General features: G+C 36.3%; 1 protein-coding gene across 6 annotated transcripts in view; it reads right to left on the bottom strand.

Annotated features, from left to right (window-relative positions):
• The window catches only part of ASAP2 (ArfGAP with SH3 domain, ankyrin repeat and PH domain 2), an 82,836-nt gene that overhangs the window by 4,612 nt on the left and 58,309 nt on the right, over positions 1 to 19,915 (bottom strand). For 4 of the 6 annotated variants that reach the window (XM_021525431.2, XM_077782419.1, XM_077782420.1 and 1 more), the window contains 14 exons: positions 18,946 to 18,994; positions 18,671 to 18,837; positions 17,159 to 17,292; positions 16,350 to 16,444; positions 13,898 to 14,087; positions 13,400 to 13,485; positions 13,086 to 13,201; positions 12,562 to 12,629; positions 11,662 to 11,775; positions 9,766 to 10,021; positions 7,193 to 7,354; positions 6,169 to 6,337; positions 4,790 to 4,857; positions 3,535 to 3,644 (listed from right to left, as the gene is read on the bottom strand). In XM_021525431.2, coding sequence (XP_021381106.2) covers positions 3,535 to 3,644; positions 4,790 to 4,857; positions 6,169 to 6,337; positions 7,193 to 7,354; positions 9,766 to 10,021; positions 11,662 to 11,775; positions 12,562 to 12,629; positions 13,086 to 13,201; positions 13,400 to 13,485; positions 13,898 to 14,087; positions 16,350 to 16,444; positions 17,159 to 17,292; positions 18,671 to 18,837; positions 18,946 to 18,994 — 1,784 coding nt within the window. The remainder of the gene's footprint in view (positions 1 to 3,534; positions 3,645 to 4,789; positions 4,858 to 6,168; positions 6,338 to 7,192; positions 7,355 to 9,765; positions 10,022 to 11,661; positions 11,776 to 12,561; positions 12,630 to 13,085; positions 13,202 to 13,399; positions 13,486 to 13,897; positions 14,088 to 16,349; positions 16,445 to 17,158; positions 17,293 to 18,670; positions 18,838 to 18,945; positions 18,995 to 19,915) is intronic. The other 2 variants (XM_077782418.1, XM_021525433.2) reach the window with 2 other exon arrangements.

Genomic DNA, 19,915 nt, shown 5'->3' with positions numbered 1-19,915 from the left:
AGAAGGCTCACCCTCCATCTTCAGAGATCTACATCACTGCAGTGAGTGTAATTTTGTTTAGAAGATGGGGTGATCAAATTCTGTGCAAATGTAACAGCGGCAGCATTACCAGAGGGAGGCCTGAGCCACCTGCCAATATGCTCCTTCTTAATTTTCTAAACCCATTCCAATAGTGTAAGAACCCACCAAAACATCCTCAGCCTCCAAGCAGTGCTCTGACGACTGCCAGCCACAGGAGTCTTTTGGCAGCTCTTTCAAAAGTGAAGTTTAGTAAGGAGTTGCAATATTCCAGTATGGCAGTGGGACTCAGTTGTAGCTATGTTCTGTGCAAAGTTATATCAAAATTGTTTCACTCCGGTTTTTCTCATCTGACACCTTTTCCAGTGCAAACCAGTCTGCTGCTGCATTTCTTTTCAGCCTCCTCATTCTCTGCTGCAGACAAAAAATAATGCTGCCTACACAGCGTTTCCATGCAAAACAACTCAACAAGTGAAGAGGCTCAAGAGCTGGAGGCAAAGTGCAAAGTTTTCCACAATGAGTTCACCCTTTTCCCAGCCATAGGGAACGAAAATCTCTCCTTTCTACCCTAAAGTGTCAGAGCAGAGCTGTAAGTGCCATTTAGGTCTGAAATGGCTGTTAATGCAGTGGCTGTTTGGGACAGAAGTTCCACATGGCATAAGATGGCCTCACCACCATACTGGAGTTCCCCCAGTGCCCGGTCCCAGTCTCTAGTTAGGACAGCCATGGAGCAGACAGCTTGAAAAGGAACAAAAGACCCCAATTTACAACTCTCATTTTCTCCATCAGCAAAATGCTCTGCTGAGGACAGAACTGCCCAATGGTTTAACTGTGCCATTTTATTAGAGCTGAGAACCATGCAGAGAAAAGAAGGAATGTGGATAGGGAAGGATGGATGCAGCATGATTGTTATGGTCCTCTGGAAGCATTCATTTGCATTCTAGTATAAATTCTATATAAATTCTAATATAAATAAAGCTCTGGCCTGCCTAGGGCAGGCACACCCTGAGGCTCTCACCCCTGTGAGCTGCCAACCCAGCACTGCAGCACAGCAATTTTTCCAGACACTCCCTCTCAGACAAATGACAGTCTGAACCACAACCACCTTTTAGGTCAAAAGAGAAAAGCTTCACATCAGTATAACAGTGATATAATTACTAACTTCAAAGTGCAGTAATTACAGGTAGTTCTTGTTCTTTAGAAGACAAGGAAATGAAAATAGATCTCATTCCCAGAGGAATAAAATCTTCTAGGGAAATTTCCCATGTATCTACAAAATGGTTTCAAAAATCTAAATGTCACATTGAGGAAAATAAAGAAATCAAAAGGTGAGTCAAGAATTTCCCCCTGATAAACAGGCTATTGGGTAAATGCACAGTGTAGGAGATAAGCCACTGGCCAAATGTGCGTGTACAAATTGACCTATATTTTCTTTACTCAAGGAGCATTTCTGCATTCATTTTCCAGATTTTGTCTGGCCTCTGAATTCCCTGGCAGGGTAAAGACATAGCAAAAAAGCCAGGAGTATAAGGCTAAATGGAGCAATTTAGCCAAAGAACTTTAGCTAGACTGATCTAGCTAAAGCTCTTTAGCTGATGGGCCCTTGACTAAATCTCAGCTAAGATGCTTTAGGTAGATTGATTTAGCCAAAGCATCTTAACTAGCACACACTCCTGAGTCAGGTTTTCCCTTACTTCTCTGTCCTATTACAGAAGAAAATCACCCAGCTGATTTGCTCAGTCAGAATTCAGTCAAAATTCACCTTAATGAAGACCTAGAGACAGACGGAGAGTCAGATATGTTCTTCACATTATGTGCAATTAATATTAAACATTGAAGACACTGACCCTAAAACTAGCCAGCACAGTCTATTCCTTCATAGCTAAATCAATTTGTGCTATTAAAAAAAAAAAAAAAAAAAAAAGATAACAACATAGGGAAACTACAACTTCAATTTATATAGAAAGTCAGGTTAGGAGCCTTTTCAGATGTGCTGGAAGGATGTAACCAGTGCTTACACTTGAACCCCAGCACACACAATGGAAATTAAGACCAGAATCCAGTAGCTTCACGACAACATAAGCAATTGGCACTACTTAGACAATTTAATTTTTTGAGGCCTAAAAAATGAAGGTTATTTTAATGCAAGATGGACAGTAACTTGGTTGAACAAGAGTGGGGGAGGTAAGAAACCAGAAAATTTTATACTCTCAACTAATGCAAGATGATGTCTCTGAGGTTTCTCATCATTATCAGATGAGAAACAGGTAACAGGGGCTCTGTGTACTCAAGACCAATGGCAAGGCTATGCACACTAACAGAACTCTGTCCTGGAGAGCTACTATTTCAGTGGACATGGTTAAGGAAAAACGGTTGAAGGGAGAGACACGGGGGACTGAAGGAAGCAGGTCTTTTCATTACAAGCCATTAACAAGACCATTGCAGGGCCCGGCACAGCACGTCTCCTACCTGTCTGTTTATTATTTACTGCTGAACCACACTCCTACACAGAGTGTGTGAAACAGCCCAGACCTAGTCACACACAGCATCTTGGAAATGTACAGGTTCTACATATTGTGATTTGCTTCCTGCAGAGATATACTGTCATATGGATCTTTTACATCTATCACACAAGAAGCCAACATAAAATTGAAGCAAAGACCAAAAACCAAGTTAACTACACATAATGTACAGCTCCTCTGACATCTGGAAATACATCCCTTTACCTACACCAGTATAAGATTACAGGTACTGACACTAATATGTGTTACCATTCATGGTCCTAAATTAAAAATATAAGTAAAGAATATAAAAAGGCCACACAATCAGATCAAGAGTCTATCTAAATCCAGTATCTCTTGTCTAATAGTCACTGTAAGGCTAAGGGAGGGTGGAGAAGAAAAATATAGAATTAACCACCTTCTGCTAAGGATGTGCTTACCAAGAGATTTCTTTCCTGTCACCAGGTGAATGCTGAGAACTGACAGCACAAAGAAAGAGCTTCTTTTGAGTTTGACTCCTGCTAGTCTTGTTTGAAGTAATTTCACCAGTATTTGATATATGCCAGTATATCTATGTCCATTTTAAAAGCACAGGAGTTCTCTTATAACTCACTTCACTGAAGACTGAGAATGAAGCTACATGTTACAAGTGACTCACCAAGCTCACCTACAAGTCACTAACTCATAAAGCTTATCTATTTCCAATAAGTCAAACCCTAATTCTGTGGATTGTGTTGGTCACATGTGGACATGAACAAAGAATCCAACTGGTTTGGTTTTCTTTTTTAAACTTAAAATTACATACTATCCTATAGGAAATTTAAGGAAAAAAATGTTTTTATAACTAGTACAAGTCACACAGATACTCAAACACAGGATATGTGCTTATGTTTATGTGCCTTGTATGTTTCATGGCTCTCACACTTTTACCATGGCAGGACACACTATCATGTCTACAGTATGTTTCGTAGAATGCAGGACATGAATGAAATCCAATACCTCATCTTGTACTTACTATTTGTGATTTTCTTGGCATTGGTGCTGGTGGCTGTATTTGTGCCAAAGTATTTGCTGTAGAACCAGTTTGTGTTCCTGGAATGTCACATACAGAAGATGACTCTCCTGCTAAGGTAAATAAACCAAGTAATATTAGGCATGCTTTCAAAAAAAAGTAAGAGTGATGGTATCAACTGAAACCAAACCAATTATTCTTAAAAGTATATAAATTATTTTATATCCCATGAGTATTTAATTTTTACTGGTTCTTTCTAAATAATGGAACAGAATTCTATACTTTTCCTTACCAAAAATGCCACTTTTCCCAAACACAACTACCTAAGACATTAGACAGTGCAGATATTTTTCTGTTCTATATGCGCATCTGACACCTTGTTTATGACATATGCAAACAAAAATTTTCAAAATGCATCCTTTGTTTGAGTGGGTTTTAAGGTGAAGTTAGAAAAGCTAAAGCCTAGCTGGAATTGAATCTGGCACGGAATGTCCAAGACAACAAGAAGGGCTTCTATAAATCCATAGGTAACAAAAGGAAAATAAGAGAATATGCAGACATATTGTTGAACCAAGATGAGATTCTGGTTAGGAAGTACATGGAAAAGACTGAGCTACTGAATGCCTTCTTGGCCTTAGCCTTTACTAGCAAGACAGGTCTTCAGGAAACCTGTTCCACACATCAGGGGAGAATCTGGAGCAATGAAGTGCAATGCCCTGCACTGGGGAATGAACAGGCCATGCATCAGTATATGCTGGAGGCCACTTGGCTGAAAAGCAGGACCAGAGGCAGTGAACACAAACTGAAACACAGGAGCCTTTGTCTGAACATCAGGAAACACTTGGTCACTGTGAGGGTGATATAGCCCTGGCACAGGTTGCCTGCCCAGAGAGATTGTGGAGTTTCCATCCTCTGAGCACAGTGCTGTGTGATCCACCCCTGTTGTTCCTTCTTGAGAAAAGGGGTTAAATCCAATAACCTGCAGAGGTCCCTCCCAACATCACCCATTCTGTGATTATGCTTATTACATGGTCCCATTATTGACTTTGTTTGGCCCATAGCTCTGTTCATGCTAGAGAACTTGAGGCATCAGGGCCTACATAATCACAAAGAGAAACAAGAAGAATGTCAGCACTGATTATATTTAAATATGTAAGGTATATGAACAGATTAAAGAAAACCTCAGCAAACTCACACTCTCCCTTTGATTGCTATGACATCTTAACTATAATAAAATAAATCTCTAAACCACAATTACCAGGTTGTTGTAGAGACCCAAGTCCTCTGGTCTGCCCTTTGTTTGTTAAGCCAGATGACTTCTCAGTCCTGTGCAGAAAGTGAGAAATTGGTTAATTTCAGAAACAAACAAGATCTCAAAAAAAACCAATATAGAGTACTTTCCAAATTATAAAAGTCTTAGCATGTCTTCAGGAAAATCTGGTGACAGCTATTTTGCTTTTTAAAGTACTAATTTTCTTCTGTATTTCTAATGAAGTGAATTGAAAGTTGTACTTCATTTTTAAAAAGGCAGAAAAATAATACGTTTGATTATTACAATTCATGTCTTTTCCTGAGATTTGAAGTTCCTTTCACTGTTATTTTATGTTTTTCTTAAAATTATGCATCCATATTAGTCTGTACATTATAGAAAGCTTCAAAAATTTGTGTCTACCTTTTAGCATGGTACATGCAAAAAAAAAAGGCTAAAAAGAAACTTAAGGGTCAAGGTTGCTTTCATCTTTCAGCTCCAATTTGCAAATGAAAACTTATTTCTTCCAAAATTTGCTCAAAGGCCCTATTTTCTAGATTTCTCATTACCTTATTGATCTCCCCTGGTTCCCACCTCAGTATTTCATTTTACTGCAATGCCCCAAACTGAACACAGCAGTCCTGCTGAGGCACCACTGATGTTGAGACAGTTGAGAGAATTAATTCCTATCATTTGCAGGTTATTGTAAAACTATATTCTTTAATTATTCCACAACAGCACTAGGTCCTCTGCCTTACTTACTATGTTCTTACAGATCCTTCTTCTAAGGACTTTTGCTTACCATACTCTGCTGTTCTCCATGCTTCATTCCTGTAGTTGATTGATCTTAATTACTAAGAGTTGCTTACTGAATGACACCCTTCTTTTCCCTTGACTATTCCTTCAGTTTCTCAAGCATGCTTTGGATATGATTCTGTTTTCCAGTGCATTTGTCCTTCCTAACTTATTTCTCTGCAAATTTAAAAGTTATTTTTTCTTTTCCAGGTCTCTCTACTTCTGCCACAAATGAAAAGATTCAATGGAACAGAACATACACAAAGCATGTGAACAATAAATGGCACAATCAGACATTATATCCCATTATCTCCTATTTGCTGCTAGAAGAGAATAAGCAATTGAATATTTTTAATGTTTTTTTAATCTCCATCATAGCTAGGCATTCTGGAGATATTCTGCAAGTCATATAACCTCAAAACACTAAGCTGTCTTGTTTTTACTGTAGTAATCATTGTCATCTATGTCCTTAGCATCTGCCTTCTGTTCATTCCCACACTCTAGAACACATCATTGGCAAAAGCATGCATGCTTTATATATTAAGTTATTAAAAATTATTAAGTATATTAAAGGCTAAAATGACATAAGTTACCCAGGAATAGGTTTTCTCTGAGAGATTCTGCTAGGAGGTTGTGGGGGCAGTGGTGGTGGGGTTGGCTTGTTTTGTGGAGGAGCTGGCTGCTGTTTTGATTGCTGGTTCAGAGCTTCTATAATGCTGGCTGTCTTTGCCACTGGAGGTGGTGGTGCTGGAGAAAGTACATCTATATAGGAAAGTTAGACAGAAACATGGAATTAAATTTCTATTTACCATTTCATTTCCTGGGTTCTCATTACAGGTTGCCCTGTTACAGGACTTATCCTCATGTAAGAAAAACGCTTTATTACGTGTAACGAAAGGAGGACCTCTTTGGAAAGTAATTTACCTTTAGTTTCATCTAGTTGAAGTTGGAGACCTCACAAGCATTTAAATTTATTCAAGCATTGAAGTGCAAGTAAAGAAAATTTTACCAAAGTCAGTCACATTATTGAAAACAGTAGATCAGAATACATCTTTTAAAGTGCTAATATTATTTGTTCAGTCAATGCCTTCTGTCTGTGTTTTACAGAAAAGTAACCAAGTGAGTAATATCTGGCAAATTTTATTTAGAGGAACATCTTTTCTGAAAATCTTGTTGTGATTCACAACTAACAGAAGACTAGATTTAGCAATTAATTAAAATTGCTATTCAATTCTTAAAGCCATCACAACAGCAGCTGGCAATGAATTAAAACATCCTTTTGTATTCCAGTGGTCTGCAAGAATCAAGCACAATGTGGAGACACAGCTCCAGGCTTACATGTAACATTCACCTTTACAACTAGTGAGAAATGCTGCACTAAAACTATATAAAATTATGAGCCCTTTAGCTGTAGTAATAGATGGTGTTTCCTGCTAACCCTGCACTACACCATACAGTCCTCACTGGAGCATCAGAGAAGACAGTTTGTTACTGGATGGGAACGATAGGCTAAAGCCACAGTCACCAAAAGAGGAAGTATGAGTTGTGGAGATGGAAAAATAAGCCAACTGCGATTAGATACAGTAGAAGGGAAAACAGGGGAAAGTGCAAACATACTTGTAGATGTTACACGCAATGGCGGCACAGGGGGTTGAATAGCTGGTGGATCTGATGAAGACCTCTGCCTGCTTATACTTTCCACTCCTAAAGAATTTGTCTTCCACATTGCATTAGATGAAGAAATTGTCTGAATACCACTGCCAAGAACTGAAGGCTGAACTAAAAAGAGAGGAAAATACTGCATTATTATTATTACTTACCCTACGCACAAAGTGTTAATATTCACACCGTGCTTTCAGAAATGGTGTGGCTAGACCACTATATTTAGCAACACCATATTCATCAAGTATAGTCACTGCATCCCAATGGAATGCCAGAGCAGAAATCAGTCTGGTGTTAAAAATTACACAGCAAAACTTCACCCAGAACTTCTAACACTTTACCTAAATAAAATTTGTCTCCAGTCATTACTTTAAAATACATCAATATTCGAAAAAGCAGATTTCTCAGTAAGAAGGCAAAAGGCACATATTACTACCTTCTTTAATCCCTGACTGATAACTCTACTTTTCTCAGCTACTGCAAGAAGAGGACTTCACTCTTCCACAAGCATGAGCACACATTGCTGCTCAAAGTGAAACATCAGTTTTGACTTAGAAACAAAATGAAACCTGAATTTCACTCAAGCAAGAAGCTATAATAACTAGATGTGCAACAGTCACAAAGTACTACTTCAGAGCCTCTTAAATTATTTCATTCTGAAGAGCTGCCTCCTCTTTTCATAAAAACACTCTACAGGTTTTCTTTATAAAGCCAGTATTTTGCACATATTATGCCATTTCTCCCTCCTCAGCACATGAGTATCATATAAAGAAAAGATGAAAGAAAGTAAGGTATGAACAAATATTAGGTTGCAGGAAAAAGCATAAAAGGTTCAGAAGACTTGGAAAACAGCCTAAAGCTATGAGGATAAAGGAGTAATAATACACCATAAGCATAACATTAACAACATCAGCAATTGACAAGAAGCTACGGTCAATGATACTATTATAGCTTTTAAGTAAGTATAAAAATTAGTAGGCTAATACATTGCTAGAGTAAAGGATATGAGCTAATAATATAAGGCAGGCAGCATGTCTTCATGGCATGAGTTCTATTACAGTGATGCCAAGAAGTTTGGGGCTGGGAATTAAATTAAAATGACACTTCTTGAAATGTGTCATTTAATCAGGGCAAACTGTGGGTATGATTGGCCATGATTAAAGCAATATCAAAGGATAAAACAGTCTTTTTAACTACTAAATTTTTTACTAATTCAGAGATAGAATCTAACAGTTAAACAAACCAAGCAAGCTCCTTGTGTAAATTTTCCTGTTTGGTGAGGAAAACATTCCTTTCCATCAAGTAGAAAAATGTTGTCTAGATATTAAGCTTCAAGTTCATGTGAAATGTTAAAGTTATCCTGCCTTAATTAAGTTTTACATGTGACTGAACTTCCCCCAGTCCCATGCTACCCTTTCCAAGTAACCCAAAACTGTCCTCATTTTTTCTGCCCCTTTTATGCAGCCATTCCATAACTGACTTTTCATATTAGACAGAAGATCAGTTTGCCATCTCAGGCACAATCACTGGTGCATGGAGTCCTACATTCTGACCTCTGCACAGTGCTCCCAAAGACAGAAGTCACCCATGTGTGCCCAGAACATTTCCTGATCATATCTCCTCTTTCAGAGTCTGAATACAGCATCATAGAAAACCATGTGTTTAATAATAACTTTTCTTGAATTGAATTGAATACATAAATTTAGCCTCCATGCAAGATGGTGGATAATAAAGGTATTAAAACAATGAAACACATTGAATATGACCTGTACTAAGAGGACCTATATATATTTCTCTATGTTTCTTTACTGTGATGCAAACAGATTACATATGAAGATAGGACTGAAGTTCACAGCACCAGCTTTAATGGTAGATTTTGCAAGCACACAACCCTCCGAATCAGGATGAGACACAAACTTTTATGCTGTTCTATTGATCTCGGGACAACAAGTAATTGGAAGCTGTATTTTCAGTCAGCTATCAGGTCACTAAAATCATCCAGTTCTCCACATCATGACAGTTACACTTTTATTTGAACAACTTTGAAGCATGTATTTATTAAAAGAAGAATTTGCAAGGTTAAAATCTCATGTTCTGCATACACTCTCCATTCTCTGAGATCTTAAACAAAGTTTCACAACATACGAATGCTATTGAAATTTTATCTTTACAGTGAACTCTGACAACGACGTCTTCAAGAAACAGAAGTATGAAAAGATTGAATATAACAAAAAAAATTGATGAGCTACATTGACTGAAGCCATCCTTTTAATAAACAGTTTAACTCTGGTGAGGTTATCTGGGTATTGTTTTCTCAAACTCTATTGTGTACTGTCTTGCAGGTATAACAAAAACCAAACTCAGAACACGTTATGTAGATTCACTGCAATGATATAAAATGAGGCCATCAATAACTGTTCCAATACTTACCTGTATTAAATAACTGTAAGAGAAAACCCCAAAATTATTTTTTTAAAAAATTAAATTATGATCCTGTTCTTCTAATATACAATTATATTTTCTAGTACCTTTGCCAATATTCCTTGGAGGTAGAGGAGGTGCACTACTTGTAACAGGTACTGTAGGCTGAATGGAAGGTGGACTGCCACTGAGTATTGCTCCATATGTTTCATTCTGTAATATACTTGGCATAAATCCTCTTTGCTTGTCCTTAGCAATGTTTGCTGCATCTCTTGCCAATGATGCTACATTAGGCTGAAGTTGGTTTGATCCAAGCTGGTAGAAGCTAACAGGCCTGTCCTCTCTCCGGTTGGGACTGGGTTGCTTAAACACAAAAAAAAAAGTACTCATTGATACCACATTAGTTGCACTCATTTTATGTATTAGTTGATAGAAAGTTATTAGTTTCTAGAAAGAAAAAAAGGCTTCTAAAATGCATTTTTGTTGCTTTTAATACATAACCTAAAACCTGCCTCTTCAAGACAAAGTAACTGTGCGCCCTAACAATGCACCCTAGCAACAACAACAAAAGATTAAACGTCAATTGCACTTCAAAACTATTAATATATTCTCATTTCTTCTGTAGTACACTGCTACAGGATAATACTGTATCCCTATATACACAAGACTATTCTTCTATAGATAACCAGTATAGATTTTCAGACTGTACCAAGTAAAGTTTACCTTCATCAAAATACCCGTCAGTATTTTCAAAATGAAATTAACAACTGTAGGTCCTAAGCCTCATCTGAAATTCAGCAGAGCTAAATCCCAAATGGATATCATGCCCTCAAAACCCAGACAAGATTTCATCTAAGTATTCTACCTGTCACTCAGCCTACAACAAATGAGTAGCCAAAACTTCTCTTAAACTCTTTTTAGCTCACTAGTATTACTGCATAAATTCGGGAGATTACTTCAATTGGCAGCTGGGATGGAACATTGCTCATCCCACACACATTACCAAATTCTATCTGATTAGGTGTTGTTGAGATTTACAGCAATCTTCTGCACTTAGCATTATTCTTCCTGTTTCAACAGCAAGCATTGTTATTACTGTTATCAAATGATAATTAAAATAGCTGGAGTTACAAATTAATGTGGCTAGTACAGCAATGGGCTTCAACAATCCACAGCCCAGAAAGCAAAAATATACCTTCAGAAACAGTGCTGGATACATATGCCATACTAACATATTGTCTGTATGAAATTAAAATAATCATTTATACTAATAGCATTTAGGCAGAATAAAGATTTAAATCAACATTATTACCTATACATATATATATAACAAGCAATTGATTTTCCTCTGAATACATTCAATTATTACTTCTGAATTCATCATGTAGGGCCTTTAGATATGCTATAGCACAGCATTATAGCTCCAAGATTTATCAGAATTATGTACATGATAGTCCCTACCCATGCTTTGGCTTAGCAGCCTCACTCCTCATTGGCTAACACTCTCCATTCCCTGACCTCTCCACTGTCCTCGTTCTGGGACTTGTTTCAACCCACACCTTCTGCTTTCTAAACCAGCAGAAATTCTTTTTCATGTTTATGATTCAGCTTTTCACTGGCTCACCAAACTGAAGCAGTTCAGTACAAGGACAGACAAATGTGTGCCAGAGTGGAGGCAAAACCTGAGGCAGGACCAGGCAGCCACGGTGTACAACAACAGCAGAAACCAGTCAAATTATCTTAACCTTCTTTTAGGTTAGAGTCTCTCTTGTATGAAATATTCTGGACTAAAAGAACTTAAATTTCAGATGTGACCAGACATGAAATAGATTTTCTGACATAGATTACAAAAACTATTCAGTTTTCTTACCCAACTACTGCATTTTACTACAAAAAATTATTTCACAGTGTCTTCATACCTATAGTAAAAAGCAAAGTTATTGAAATAATTATGAACATCACACTTACACAGATGTGTACAGAAAAATAATATTGATACAAACCTGCAGCTTTTCATCCATATCATCATCACTTTCATCCAGATCTTCATGAAGTAACCGCCATTCATATTCTACATGAACATGAGAATTAAATCTTCCAGACAGTGCTTGAGTAAGCTAAGGAAAAAAAAAAGATGACTGCAGACACTTATGGGCAGTACTTATTTTAAAACAACATTTTTAAAAGTAAACAAAGTCCACAAATAGGAAGACTCTTGATTTCAGCAATCTGGAAAGTTACTGCACTGAAGTAAATTTAAATTAAGCTGTGTTACCAAATACAACACAAATAAATCAAAAGTAACTAGACATTTCATGAACCATTCTCCATTTTCTGATAAGAAGCACCACATTACATTTGTTTTGATTTAGAAATTGCAGTTCAAAGACATTAACTGCAATGGCAGTTTCCTTGAATCAGAGTGACTTATTAAGAAGCCTTGACCCCCCTAATAACAATGGGGCATCCACAACTTCTTTGGGCAACAAGATAATGGTATCTTCATCCATGGCCTTCACACATAAAAAGTACTTTAGTAACTAGATTTCAAGGAGATGTCCGACACTTAAAATTCACAGAATCATTTAGGTTAGGAAAGACTTTTAAAATCATGAAGTTCAACCTAGAACTGCCACATGCACCACTAAACCATAGCCCTAAGTGCCACATCTACACCATTTCTAAATACCTCCAGGAAAACATGACTCAACCATTGCCTTGCGTGTAAAGAAAAATATTGTTTTCTCCTTAAAAGCATATAAATTTATGTTAGCATATGACTATTTCTGAGGATATAACTATTTCTACACCACTATCGCATCTGGAATATATTCACTGAATATTCAGTTGTAAACTGTTAAATGATCAGACATGAAATGCACACACAATGACACAATACTCACCAGCTCTTCACAGTGAGTATGTTTTAAACGTTTAGCTATATCAAGTGGTGTCTCTCCTGCTTCATTTGCTATATTACAGCAAAAAAAGAAATGTATTATGAGAAGTGTCACTATTAACAAGTCCATTACTAAAAACAAACCTGCATAGTAAAGTACTAGAGCAACACACATGAAAACTCATCTCTTTCTTTTATAGCTAGGTCCAACTCACATCAACCGTCTGAACACAACAAGCAGTAGCAATTCAACATGCCATACACACATATGAAAGATCGCCATGAAATGGCAGTATATAACCTGACAACAAAGCAATTAAAACTCTAAACCTGCTTAAAAACTAAGTGTAATATATAAGTCAATTTTAAACTTAATACTGATTCTCTAATGATTTACAGAATTATGATAAACAATGGAGAAGGTAGTTATGATAAACAATGGAGAAGAAAATGCACTTATTCCAACTTCACTGTTTCTTATCTGAAGCAATGACAAATAGGAAATTGAAGTACACATTACCCTTTTACCTATTTCAATAGAAGCCTTCCCTCTCAGCAGCAGTTTGAGGCACTCAACGTTGTCTGTTAGACAGCAATAATGCAGGGCTGTGCTACCTTTACAGGTTTGCTTATCTAGATTGCCACTTTTGGAGTACAAGAAAGAAAAAAGGTAATTAAACATAAGTTTCCTACCCTATATTATTATTCATTCTCATTAGAAGATTTTCAAATAATCAAATTACATTTGCAAATACAGCTTTAGTACTTTAGTATTTGTATTTATTTAGTATTTATATTACTTTACATAAAAGCAATGTCAATATTTAGCTTTCCATACTTACCTGTTCTGCACTAAAAAGTCAACTATATGAAGGGATGTTCGATCAACTGATCTAACAGCAAGGTGCAGTGCTGTTTCATCTTGCTCCTAAGAATAAAATGAAAAAAGATATTTGTTTCTTCTTCTGAAGAAGAAGAAATTTAAGTAAGACATTAATTAAATCAAATAAAACACGTAATTGCAAAATACTCAAACATGCTACCATTAAAACATCTGTGAAAACTTTTGTTCCTTTAAAGTAAATAAATAAATAAATGGGTTGAAAACTAATGGATTATTGAATTATTTAATGTTTAATTTTAATAAATTTAAAATAAGATATTACTTGGAAATAATTTTAGATTAAACTATTTAGTATCTTCTTTTTTTATTGTTAAATTACATCATTAAAAGGACATGCCCTCAGAACAGTGTTTCAGATATTATTTCAAATAATTTTTAATTAATGAATGCATATTGCACTTACAACAATTTGTCTAATAAAATTTACAACACTTACATGGCCATTGGCCAGTGGAATTTTTTCTGTGAGATCCACACCATCAGCATACACTTGAACTAATCCAAGAATGTCTCTTGATTTCACTGCTTCACAAAGAGCATGCAATTTAGCTGCATTGTCTGCATGCTTCTTCCTTGCATATTTTCTCTCAATATACTTGGCAGTAATGTAATCTTTTCTTGCATTCCTGAAATTGAATATGATTTACTTCTATAACTTTCAGCTGAAGATACACATTAGCATTTCCATAAATACATGCAAGTTATTTGAAATAATTCATTATGATAATTTTTCTTTTTAAATATTCATGTAACCATGCAGTCTCATATTTCAAGTATGAAATGTAGTTACAGAAAATGAATAAAATATCCAATAGGAATTTGGACCACAAATTTCTTCCTCCAAACTCTGTGATGGTGTTGAGATTAAGACTATCCAGCTCTATGTATAGAAGATAAATCAAAGCTTCATAATGCTGGTTTATGTTGTCTTGCAGTTTTATGTTTACCTGACTTGGTACTCCTGCACATGCTGGAAAGGGATGGAAGGCTTGGGATACAAAAAAAAAACCCAAAAAAACCCCAAACAAACACAAAAATCTATCTTATACCTCTGCACAGACCATCCAGGCCTTGAATTTGACTTCACAGCAGTGAGTATGTTTTTTAAACTCTTCACCACAACTGTAACAGGGAGGATGTGTTGGACCTTTTAGCCATATTTCTAAACCAAGATGACAGCTTAGTCCACCTGACTCAACACAAGTTATCACTTCTGCTGTAGATGCCCAGTAACACATCTACTCCTCTTCCCATCACTGCAAGGCAGGAGCTTACTTGCCACCTGGCATAACTCCTTACCAGCTCTTGGGATGAACGCAGCATTGCACAGAAGACAATTAACAAAGCCACACCTCATAATCTAGTTACTATGTAATGGGCAAGAAGTAAAAAAAAACCAATAAATAATAAATTGAATCAATGGATAACTCTTGTTCATAAAGCAATCGATAGTATTCAGGTTCTCATTTCAATAAAATAGCCCCAAATTTGATAAGCAGAGGTATCAAAGTAAATTATCTTTTAAAATACAAATTTTTAGAAGTGTTCTTATATTGATTCATCATATGATAAAATTATTAGTAATTTAAATTATTCATATTAATACTCTTCATTATTATTGATAACTGTGGTGGTGTGTCTTTGATTTTTGTTCAATATCTGTTCCCCCCCCCGCCCCAACCCCCCAATCTCCTCCTCTCCCCAGTTGTCAATCTTCCCTAGCTCTCCCCTAACTCCATCATCTCCAAGTTGTCAATCTTCCCTTTCCCTACCCCTTTTCCTGGAACCTTCCCTGTCATTCATCCTAGCCCCCTCCTCTGCTTCCAGAGCATTCCCTGTCTGTTTGGTGAGACTCGAAACCCTATTGCTTTTTTTGTGTTATTCCACTCCCCTGCTTCCCCTGACAGGTTTGTGATGGGTTAATTCTGCCCTAAACTCCTCCCCTGCTATTCCCTCATTGGTTGCTGTTCCTATACCTGTCTCCCTGAATTCTTGTATAAAACCTCTGCTCCCGCCCCCGAGGGGGTCTTGGGGCTCGCTGAATAAAACCATCCTGTTCACCCCCAAGTCCCGTGTCGCCTCCGTCTGTCCCCGCGCCACCGACTGGGACAGCAGAGCTTCGCAGGGGGAGCGGCCGCCCGTTCTCTTCCCTCTCGCAGCCCAGCACGGCACCGCTCGGGGTGCCGCGGCGAGGAGAGCGCATGCCGCGCTACTACAGATAACAGTAGTCAAAAATTACCTAAACTGCCTTTTTTAACGCTAGTTTTGTCAGAATGCTAAAAATACACCTAAAGTAAAATCAGCTTCATCCAGAGCCAATTCTTCTGGATATGTTTCTGCTTTGTTTACTAGCTCTTTCATGATGAGTAGTATCCAGCCAAGTAGGCAGCTGTCCTTGCTGTATCTCTGCCATCACTGTTCTGTGCTTTCGAGGAATTCAGTTAAATGTTCTGTCTTCATTCCACATGGACTCTGGTCCTAGGTGTAGTTTCTCAATGCTGTTCTGTATCGTTCAATTAAATGTGCACTTTATTACTCTTTCTATTTTGTTTTCAAATAACACAAAATTAATTGCTTTGGTTTTAATCCCTATCCTTGTATGACTTTAAAGTTCCAAACAAGTCACAATTAATTTGTTTCTGTCCCAAAAAACATGATTCAAAGGGTTGGTAAGATATCCCTTACTATTAGAGTAGGTACAGTCAGATAAAACTCAATAAAACAGGCATGCAAAGCATCAGAAGAAAGGTTTACTCCTCAACTATAAGACCATAAATAAGATATTACACATCTTCCATTGCCTGCCAGTGCAAACCATAATGTCACAGCCCCTTAGCAATATTAAATTAAATGCCTGCCTTTCTCAGAAGTAGTGGCTCTTTACTTACATATCACTGCTTGGATTAGGTTTGACCACCTCATCAACTGGAAGACAGAATTCCATAATCTCATTAAATCCAGCATTCCCAATATTCTTTGCAAGCTGTTAAAAAACAAAATCCCACTCAATTAATAAACATGTTCAGTTATTAGTCACACACGTAACAAGGAGAGAACAACAGAAAATGTGAGTTGGGACCTCTTATGATTCCTTGGTCTGCTGCTATGTCAACAATAACAAACAGATTAGGGACTTTTTTTGGATGTGAATTTTCTGGGATTTAGTACACAAACAAATAATTTGCAGAATAATCCATCAAGACATTCATACAATAAATGCAAATACTTTATGCTGGGTAAGAACACACGTACCAACTGTCATGGAGCAGCTGCTAAGTGGTAACTTCTCCGTGTAGCAAAGCTGAATACATTTTCTTCCTTTGGGGATTAAAGTTATCTTCTAAAATAATGCTAAATAATTAATGGGTTAAGTATTTGTGAAGTCCTCCAATTTTTAATCTGAAGCACATTTATATGTCAGACAGTTCTTTTAAAAAGCAACTCATAATAAAAAGATTTGAAAACACAAAAAATATTAAGCCTCTACTAATTTGAATTCTAAGATAAGGGAAAAGTTTACAGTAGGACACTATGTTCCAGAAGGTTCCAATAAACTTCAAAAATTAAGCTTTCTTAAATTGTGTTTATCCAGAGACAACTTCAGGATGAGAACATCATGCTAAAGTGACAAAAGATATACTTGTGTTAGAAATTTTTTGCAGTACTATTTTTAAGTTAATAAAAGTAATTTGATTACCAGAAGTTCAGATGTTCCCAGCACATCTAATGTAAGTGACTGCATTCTGGAATAGTGAACACCAAGTTCTCTATGGATTCCTGAGCATTCAATGCAAGTTAAAATTCCCAAATTTGTTGAAAGCCAAGTAGGATCTGGAACAGAAGGCACCCACAGAATGAAAATTTATTCAGGCAATTATTTCATCTAGAAAATGCAGAATACATAAATGAAATTCTGTAAAATAAGATTCTTGTACATGAATTATTCTTTTTTTCTGTTGCTGTTAATTTATGTCTTTATATTTACTCTACCTGAAAAAAAAAAAAAAAAAAACCAAACAGGATCTTTTTTAATGCTGAAAGAAGTGAAGAGGAGAATTTTTATTTTACTTTTGTGAAAGACTGCTGTCCAAGGGAGCCCATTAACCACTCCAGTTTCTCATTCTTCAAACAACTTTCAGGAACCGCATTTTCCCACCACCACTATAATGGTATAATGGTGCCACACTCTCAACTGGGTATAGGTGCAATTTAAACTGAAATAACAACATTTACAGGGTTGGGGTTCTTTTGTACTTGAAATATAGACTTTCAACCAAGTGAAGCAGAAGTGATTCAGAAGTGCACACACAGCACACACTACAAGGTTCTCACTCAACTACTTCAAAGATATTAAGGCTCATCCCTCTCCTTTCATAGCCCTTGACAGTCTTTTCTCCTGGTATTTTGCATTTACTACATCATTCCCTAATTTTTCAGCCAAATAATTAATTTCTGAAGATTTAGACAGCTTAGCAATTAATTTGTTTGATAAAAGTTTGTTCGTTGCTATTCACATTCCTTTTTTAAGACAGCAGGCTTGACTCTTCCCATAGTCTTATATAACACTTATTGCTGGAATTAACTATCAATTTGTAAAGTGCATACAGCATCAGAGCAGATGTTTGCAGCTACACTTTTACATCAAAAAACCCTAAGTCCTGCAGTGCCCCTGCAACATAAAAGAACACCAGAAACAGCAGGATTTTAAAAATAATTTGAAGAGGGTTAAAGTAGAAATTCATTGATTAACAAAACCAACACTGCAAACAATAGTCAGCAGGAGCATTCTTGTCAAAGTGAGTACAGCCTTAGACATATTCCCTGTCTCACTTAGTTAAACATGATGAAAAAAAAAGAAGAAAGGTGTATTAAGAAAATGTTCAAGTAACTTTTAGCTGCTCAGTTTTACCTAAATCTTTCATTACTAACCCGTATTTTATGTAAGTTCATTTGATTTATGTAAGCAAAAGCTACAATTAGTAAAATGCATAGGAGAAAAATAAGCTTCTTAGTAACTTTTCTCCCCTCTGATAATAAGCATATAGCAAATCAATCTTACTAAAGTAGTTCTATTAAATTGTTAGCGTGTTCTACTAAGTGTATAATTTTTGTGAAATAATGAGTAGAAGTGAAAGTATAAAACATTAGCTTAAAGAATCTCATGAGACAAAGAATTTTTACCAATTAGAAATATGCTTAATTGAGTCACCTTGTGCTCCACAGTCACAACAAACATCATTTCCAGTCATCCTCTGGACTTCAGATATAATTTCTTTTGTCAGTTCCTGGACAATATTATTTTCTCCTGTGTTATCATCTCCTTTGAATGCATTATTTAAAGCTTCCTCTTTGCTGTTTTGTAGCACAGATGTCCATCTAAAATGGCAGTAATATTTTGCTATTAAGTGTTATGGCACTTCTGAAGTTCAAAGTAAGTCTCAGTAGATCACCAGCATCAACAATAATATTAGCAAAGTAACTCACATTTGACATTCCTGTTCATCCTCTGCTTGAAAGTGGTATGTTCTGTCATCTGCACAATAAATAATTCACACACTGATTAAAAAAAGTTATTGAAAAACTCATCTTGCAGAAATCTCTCAATGAAATCTAAAATAATTTGATTCCTGAGGTCTCTATTCTCGTCACTGGAGTGTGCTGACAGACAAAAAGTCTATTTAAGAAGTTTCACCTTTCTGCCTACAGTTCCTGCATGATTACATCCGTGTTTACACAAGGTGGCTTGCTTCCTTTTAAACAGAAGCTGCTTTCTTCAGTGCTGTGCTTTTATCACACAAGCAGCAGGAGAGCAAAGGAAATGTTCCATGTCCTGCATATAACCTCCATAATCACAAGTATAAAGTTCTGCTGGGAGGGAGGGGAGTAAAATAGAGTCCATATTTGAGTTTATCTGTGTATGTAAGAAAGAATTAAAGTTCAAATGAGCCTTAAAATCCAGTAATCACAAACTTCAAAAAAAATCTGCCAGACACAAATTCCAAACTACAACCAGCATGAGCCCCAAGCTGTTTCAATTACATGAAGCTCACAATTTTAAATTTACTACTACTTTTCTAATTCTAAGCATTGTTATTATAGTGTACTACTATAAAGAAAAAAGCATAATACATTTTAAGTCTATGAAGAATAAGATATGTTACAGTTTAATGACTGAGCTGGAGTAAGACCAACAGAGGTAAAGTTCCTGTCAAAAAAATTCTAAGATGAAAATTTATAAAGTTTGAAAAATACTCAGGCTAAGAGGTATTAAAAGATAGCTTCAAGCATGAAAAATATTAACACAATGAAGATATATGAAAGAATAGAAAGGAAAGTGCTACATTAGAGATTTTAATTTGCCATGATACAGCAATTTGCATTTTGTAAAGAGAAAGGAATTTTTTTAACTCTACAGTAAAACAATGTGAAAAAGTCATTGGAGAAGGCTAAGAGA

The sequence above is a fragment of the Lonchura striata genome, chromosome 3 (assembly GCF_046129695.1).
Source record: "Lonchura striata isolate bLonStr1 chromosome 3, bLonStr1.mat, whole genome shotgun sequence".
NCBI lineage: Eukaryota > Metazoa > Chordata > Aves > Passeriformes > Estrildidae > Lonchura > Lonchura striata.
This window is presented reverse-complemented; position numbering and strand designations above follow the sequence as displayed.